The 6,965-nt window shown below is 42.9% G+C and overlaps 2 protein-coding genes across 2 annotated transcripts; both read left to right on the top strand.

Moving 5' to 3' along the window:
- Nucleotides 1-305: 305 nt before the first annotated feature.
- LOC148103273 (nuclear factor 7, ovary-like) lies at nt 306-2,280 on the top strand. Its single transcript, XM_087831730.1, has 2 exons — nt 306-443; nt 545-2,280. The coding sequence occupies exon 2, from the start codon at nt 562-564 to the stop codon at nt 1,951-1,953; it is 1,392 nt and encodes a 463-aa protein (XP_087687856.1). The 5' UTR covers nt 306-443; nt 545-561; the 3' UTR covers nt 1,954-2,280.
- A 2,879-nt stretch (nt 2,281-5,159) lies between these two features.
- Nucleotides 5,160-5,976, top strand: LOC148103272 (uncharacterized). Its single transcript, XM_087831787.1, has one exon. The coding sequence runs from the start codon at nt 5,203-5,205 to the stop codon at nt 5,896-5,898; it is 696 nt and encodes a 231-aa protein (XP_087687913.1). The 5' UTR covers nt 5,160-5,202; the 3' UTR covers nt 5,899-5,976.
- Nucleotides 5,977-6,965: the final 989 nt, after the last annotated feature.

Here is a 6,965-nt window from a genome sequence, read left to right as displayed (position 1 = left end):
CACCTGTGTGTGTGTGACTGCATTACACTCCCACTGCTGGGAACCTGAACAAGAAGCAGAACAAAGTCTGAAATAGAAGCTGACAAACAGCTGCACCACCGAGTGACACTTTATTTTATAAACTTCACAACAGGTTTCATGTTGTGACCTGTGGAGGTGAAAAGACACAAAACCTGTTTTATAGCTTTTGAGCTGCAGGCAGGATTGAAACACACCTTAGTTAAAAGTCAAACAGCAACATTTTTCTCCTCCCCTCACGTCACTCAAATGTGACAAACCAGGAAACAGGAAGTTCTTCGTCCTCAGTAAAGAGAGACGCACAGACGATCAGACTGAGTTCAGACCAAACTAGCAGCTTCCTCTGAGTGAGTCCAGCTACAGGAGAGAAAAGTGGAAAACTCCAACACTGCTGCTTCAAGCTGCTGACGCTCCACACACTGAATGTGAGTTTGAGCAAAAACACGACTCAAAGGAAGTTTCAGTGAAGGTGGTAGAGGAGGGAGGGGAGCCAGGACTGACTGTACTTCCTGTCTGCTGTTTTCAGCTTCACTCACAGACTCAATGGCTTCCAGATCAGAGGAGGATCTCTGCTGTCCGGTCTGTCAGGAGGTCTTCAGAGATCCTGTTATTCTGTCATGTAGCCACAGCTTCTGTAAAGACTGTCTGAAGAGATGGTGGAGAGAGAGACCAACACACGAGTGTCCAGTTTGTAAGAGAAGATCTTCAAAGGAAGAACCACCTTCAAACCTGGCTTTAAAGAACCTGTGTGAGTCGTTCTTACAGGAGAGAGATCAGAGAGCTTCAGAGGCTCTCTGCAGTCTGCACTCTGAGAAACTCAAACTCTTCTGTCTGGACCATCAGCAGCCAGTGTGTCACATCTGCAGAGACTCAGAAAAACACACCAATCACAGATTCAGACCCATCGATGAAGCTGCACAACAACACAAGAAGGAACTTCAGGAAACTCTGGAGCCCTTAAAGAAGAAGTTAAAGGTTTGTGAAGAAGTTCAAGTGAAGTTTGATCAAACAGCAGAACACATTAAGGTCCAGGCCCGACACACAGAGAGGCAGATTAAGGAGCAGTTTAAGAAGCTTCAGCAGTTTCTAGCAGAGGAAGAGGAGGCCAGGCTGGCTGCACTGAGGGAGGAAGAGGAGCAGAAGAGTGGGATGATGAAGGAGAAGATGGAGGCTCTGAGCAGAGAGATAGCAGCTCTTTCAGACACAGTCAGAGCCACAGAGGAGGAGCTGAGAGCTGAAGACGTCTCATTCCTGCACAACTACAAGGCTGCAGTGGAAAGAGTCCAGCGCTGCCCCCTGCTGGATGATCCACAGCTGCCCTCAGGAGCTCTGATAGACCAGGCCAAACACCTGGGCAACCTGACCTTCAACATCTGGAACAACATGAAGGACATGGTCTCCTACACTCCTCTCATTCTGGACCCAAACACTGCAAATCCAACCCTCATCCTGTCTGAAGATCTGACCAGTGTGAGATATGGAAGAGAGAGGCAGCAGCTTCCTGATAATCCAGAGAGGATTGATTGGACCTTCTCTGTCCTGGGCTCTGAGGGCTTTAACTCAGGGACTCACAGCTGGGATGTTGATGTTGGAGACAGTAAATGGTGGAGACTGGGTGTGTTAGCAGAGTCTGTGCAGAGAAAGGGAATCATACAGTCTGGATTATGGTCAATAGGGTTATTTTTTGGTAAATACTCAGCATTCTCACCACCAGCTCCTCTCACTGCTCTCTCGGTCCAGCAGAAACTCCAGAGGATCAGAGTGAATCTGGACTGGAACAGAGGAAAGCTGTCGTTCTCTGATCCTGATACTAACACACACATACACACCTTCACACACACTTTCACTCACAGGATGTTTCCATACATTTACACTGATCGTAAAGAGAAGGTGTGTCCGTTGAAGGTGTCAGTGTCAGTGCAGCAGATGAGTTGAGGATGATGATATTTCTAATGTTGTTTCCTGTCAGTGAATTGAAGCTGTTAAACTGCAGCTGTCCTCCTGCTGCCTCGTTGTTCCAAAGCTCTTTGTTTCTCTTTTAGTTCTCACTGTTTCTTTCTGTTTCTGCTGTCCACCTTTTCACATGGAAAATCATTTCACTGTTTCTCACTGAATGACTCCCCAAACTAGATTTGAAATTCTATCAAGTTTCTAATCATTACAAGTGATTCATGTTTCTATTTGATGTGTAAATGGAGATGATTTAGTTTGCTGGGATATGGACTGACATGTGTTGAATGGGAGGAGCAGTTTGTTGTTGTCTTCTTGTCTGTTTATGACAACAATAAATATATTGTTGAAACAATGATTCATGTCCAACTCCATATATGAAATGTTTCTGATCTTTGAATTCTGTTTGATTAAAGACTTTCTTCATGACACAAATGAGATTTCAGTGTATTAATAGAACTAAATAAGCTCAGAGTTGAAAGGCTGGAGTATTATGTACGTGCTTCACTGTCAGTATCTTCAGGGGGATTCAAAGGGAAACATCAAACTGCTGTAATGAGATCAACTAGTTGGGCTGAACACACTTATCTGTAGTTTGTCTCCATCCAGGATCATCAGAATATAATGAACATGTGTGAAGAGCCAAAAAATGCTGCTGCCCTCTCAGCATGATGAGCTCCAGCCTTTGTTAACAGGAAAACAGGAAACATGAGACAACTTTCAGAGACAGTAACCAACTGTGGCCACAAGATGGCAGCAGCTGATCTGAGATCCTTTATTGGACAGAACGACTCTGCTCTGTGACGTCATCAGAGAGACGGCCTTCACTTTGATAGATCTGACGTCATGTCTGCACTGCGATGATGAAAGCTGATAAACACATTGTTATTTATCCATGAAATCACCTCTGTCCTCTCAAGTGTAGCTGTTTACAGAGCTAAAGAAGTCCTTCATCATCAAAACAGACAAACATGTATTTTCTGTATTAAGTGACGTCATCCTCACTCTAACCTCTTACATACATTCTGTTCAGTTTTCCTGCTGTAAGAAAGAAACTGTGTGAAAATATAAATGCAGGGAAACATCCATTAATCACAGGTGAGCCGTTTGTTTCTGACTCACATTAAATGAGGCTTCAGGTGTAAATACCTCAGAAGTGTTTGTGAGTTCAGTAGAACCAGACCCAGTCAACCATCATGGCATCCACAGCACTACACAATGCAACAGAAAGGCCTTCATCATCTGCTGAACCACCTCTGAACCACGACGCTCTCCCTGCATCTAAAAGCTGTTAGTCAGGATGAGATGCTGCTGTGATCGCTCACAATTTACCTGTGAGATCTTTGTAAATATTGTCTTTGTTTCTGAAGGAAACAACTTTAGTCTGTTTGTATTTAGAGTGCAGATCTGGGCGTCCATCACTTTAACCTGCACACGTTTAGTTATTGAGTGTAGTTGATGTTTGGCAGCATTTTATAAGTGACAGTTCATGAACGCTGAAGGAACAGAGGACGCCTGACCATCCTACCTGTGTCAGTAAGAACACTTTAATCACAACTTCACAACTTAACACAACTGAAACCTGAATTCAGTGTTGCATAGTTTACTAACAGTGTGTGCTAACACTGAAGTTAGCAGTTTGTTTCCTAAGAGCTGCTGGGGTTAGGGTACTACTAGTACACTAGGGTTGCACGATTAATCGTTAGAAAATTGCGATCTCGATTCATACTTATGTGCGATTTCATTTCCAAATGAAAAAGATTTTTAAAAAAAGAGAGAAAAAAGACGACGACGATTGTACCGCATTTTGATCGGGACGTAATCTACATGAAAACAAGCGCTCACTCTTCCTGCTCAAAAAATGACAAGGGCGGAGCCTTATACCGCGTGTACATATATATATATATGTATATGTACGACAGTGCAGCCTAGGCGGAGTAGTCGAACACAGATTCACTGAGCGCAGGGCAAGCTAGCTAGACAGAAGTTAAGCTTGTTGCAACATGGCAAATTGAACCTCCCCCACCCTCATTCAGATCTGGCGTCTGGAACTATTTTGGTCTTCATGTGACGTATGACCCTGAAGGTAAGCGTGTCATGGACTAAAGTAAAACAATATGTCAGATGTGCCACGCAATGCTCAATTACATGAGTGGGAACTAGTGTGTTAGCGCAGTTAGCTCGTTAATGTGTTGACGCTGTCCAGCCCCACACACGGGGCAATCCGCGGTAGCTCGTTAACGGAGATTTGCCGTGTTGTGGCGTTAACCTCATTTCAGATTAAGGCTGACAGCACTAGTGGGAACACAACGAATATGACTGCACATTTACCCGATAGCATCCTAGTGCAAAGACAAGTGGAAGAAGACAAAAACAACAAGCACGCATACAAACTTTACCCGAGTCATTTAGACAGCCATTAGCACATGATTCTCCTTATGGGGACCTGATATGTTTAATATGCTGCTGAGAATATAGCCCAGAAGAAGCGTATAGTATAGCTTTTATTTTGGAAAGAGACATTTCTCTGTAATAAACTCTCTTTTCCAAAGATGAGTGATTCCTCAATCAGATACAGGGCTCGCAAAATCGCTAGCCCAACGTCCCGGGGCTAGCGATTTTTCCAGTCGGGCTGCCCTGCTCTGCTCGTCGGCCTATCGTAGGAAGGAAAAATATATGTCAATGCTTTTGCATTCTTTCGGAAATGTAGCTGGGTAATTATGTCATTGGCATCGGTGAGCCACTGTCAATATGTGACATATTGAAATCGCGTTTGAATTTGCGCTTGTTTTTTGCTTTCACTTTGCAATCGCGCGAACTGTGTATAGAGAGCGACAGCACTGATTGGTGAGTCATGATAATTTGCGCACCAATTCCTCTGACATCGTCTTATCAATCGTTAGCTTACTATGCAAACATGACAAGTGAAATCTCCCGCAGCAAGCTTAAACATGTGAGAGGTTGATCGCGCAGAGAATCACCTTTATCAGGTGTGCCACAGCGGTCAGTGGAAGAATCCGCAAGTTTGTCTGTAAATTTCCCATTACGTGGTAGCGCACTTGGTGCTTGCTCGGAAGTTTGGGGGTTTTTTTCGCTGTAAAAATAAGTTTTCTTTCCACGTAGTGAAGAACAGACGCTAATGCTTTTGTCACTTTTTACGGTATCAAACTTTGGAGAGAGAGGAAGGACGCTAGCATCAACTAGCTAGCCGGTCGTCACGGCAACGCTACAAGCATGGGCCCGAAAAAAGTTCTGTCAGCCGAGGAAGGTGACGATATTAAGAAGTCGCTGGAGTTTATGACTGAGGAGATTTCTACTGTCAAACTGCAGCAGAAAGCCATCCTGGACCTGGTCGAGGAAGTTAAGGCTCTCCGCATCCAGAACGCCGAGAAGGATCGGCGGCTGGTGTACCTGGAGAACAGAGTGGCGGATTTGGAGCAGTACACCCGGATGAACGATGTCATCATCACGGGGCTTCGCATCAAACCCCGGTCATACGCCCGGGCGATCGCCGCCGACAATGTAGGAGGGCCAGGAGAGGAAGATGTCAACTCCACGGAGCATCAAGTGGTTACCTTTCTACGGTCCAAAGGTGTGGAAGTGGATTATAACAACATTGAGGCTTGCCACCCTCTACCCCGAAAAAATGACAGTGACAAACCAGCCATCATTGTGAGATTTGCAAACAGAAAACACAAAACAGCACTGTTAAAACAAGGAAAGAAACTGAAAGGATCCGATGTCTTCATGAATGAACATCTGATAAAAAGAAATGCGGACATTGCCAGGAAGGCACGTTACTTGAAGAAACAGGGAAAAATTCAAAATACATGGACCACCAACTGCAAAGTATTCATTAAACTCAATGGAACACCGGAACAAGCCAAAGTGTTGGTCATCAGAAATATGGAGGAGCTGGACAAATACTGAGGTTCAACTTACTCTGGAGGTATGAATACACATGTGACATGACACAAAACACAACACATGGCACAGTCCAAAAGAACTTCATCTGCATCCGACAACAATATCAATATAACTCATTGGAATTCTCTTTATGATAATCTTGAACTGAAAACATTTCGATACACAGACCATAATGTTCTAGACTTAGAAAAGGATATAGACCCGGAAAATAACTTCTTCTACAACATCAGCAGTAACTGCTGCTACTTCACTGATGAACAGTTTAAGCACACCATCAACACGGAAAATAAATTATCAATAATCCATTTTAATAGCAGAAGTCTGTATGCCAACTTCAACAATATAAAGGAATATCTAAATGAGCTGACAAATCCATTTGGAATTATTGCCATTTCTGAAACATGGATCAATGTGGAGAAAGGACTGGACTTTGGACTGGAGGGTTATGAAGTGAATTTTGTAAATAGAAGGAACAAGAGTGGAGGGGGAGTAGCTGTGTATGTGGATAAAAACCTAAATTACAAGGTGGTAGAAAGCATGACAACTGTAATTGATAATTTATTAGAATGTATAACAATTGAAATTTATAAGGAAAAAGAGAAAAATGTAATAATTAGCTGTATATATAGAACACCTGGCTCTAGTATTCAAGTATTTAATGACTTCATAGAGGAAATGTTCTCTAAAACAAATCAAAAAGTTATGTTTATCTGTGGGGATTTTAATATTGACCTGTTGAATCCGAAAAAGCATAAAATGACCGACGAATTCCTAAATACTATGTACAGTTTGAGTTTACATCCTAAAATAACCAGGCCTAGCAGAATTACACCACATTGTGCCACCTTACTTGACAATATTTTCACTAACAATATGGAAAACAACATTGTGAGCGGAATATTAATTAATGACATCAGTGATCACCTACCAGTTTTTGCAGTTTATGACACTAATTATAAGAAAAATCAGCATGAAGAACAACTGAGATACAGACGTGTAAGGACAGAAGAAACTATGAATGCACTTAAGAATGATCTATTAAATCAGGACTGGGACAATGTGTACAAAGA

The sequence above is a fragment of the Neolamprologus brichardi genome, chromosome 3 (assembly GCF_056152115.1).
Source record: "Neolamprologus brichardi isolate AB-2024 chromosome 3, ASM5615211v1, whole genome shotgun sequence".
In the NCBI taxonomy this organism is placed as follows: Eukaryota; Metazoa; Chordata; class Actinopteri; order Cichliformes; family Cichlidae; genus Neolamprologus; species Neolamprologus brichardi.
This window is presented reverse-complemented; position numbering and strand designations above follow the sequence as displayed.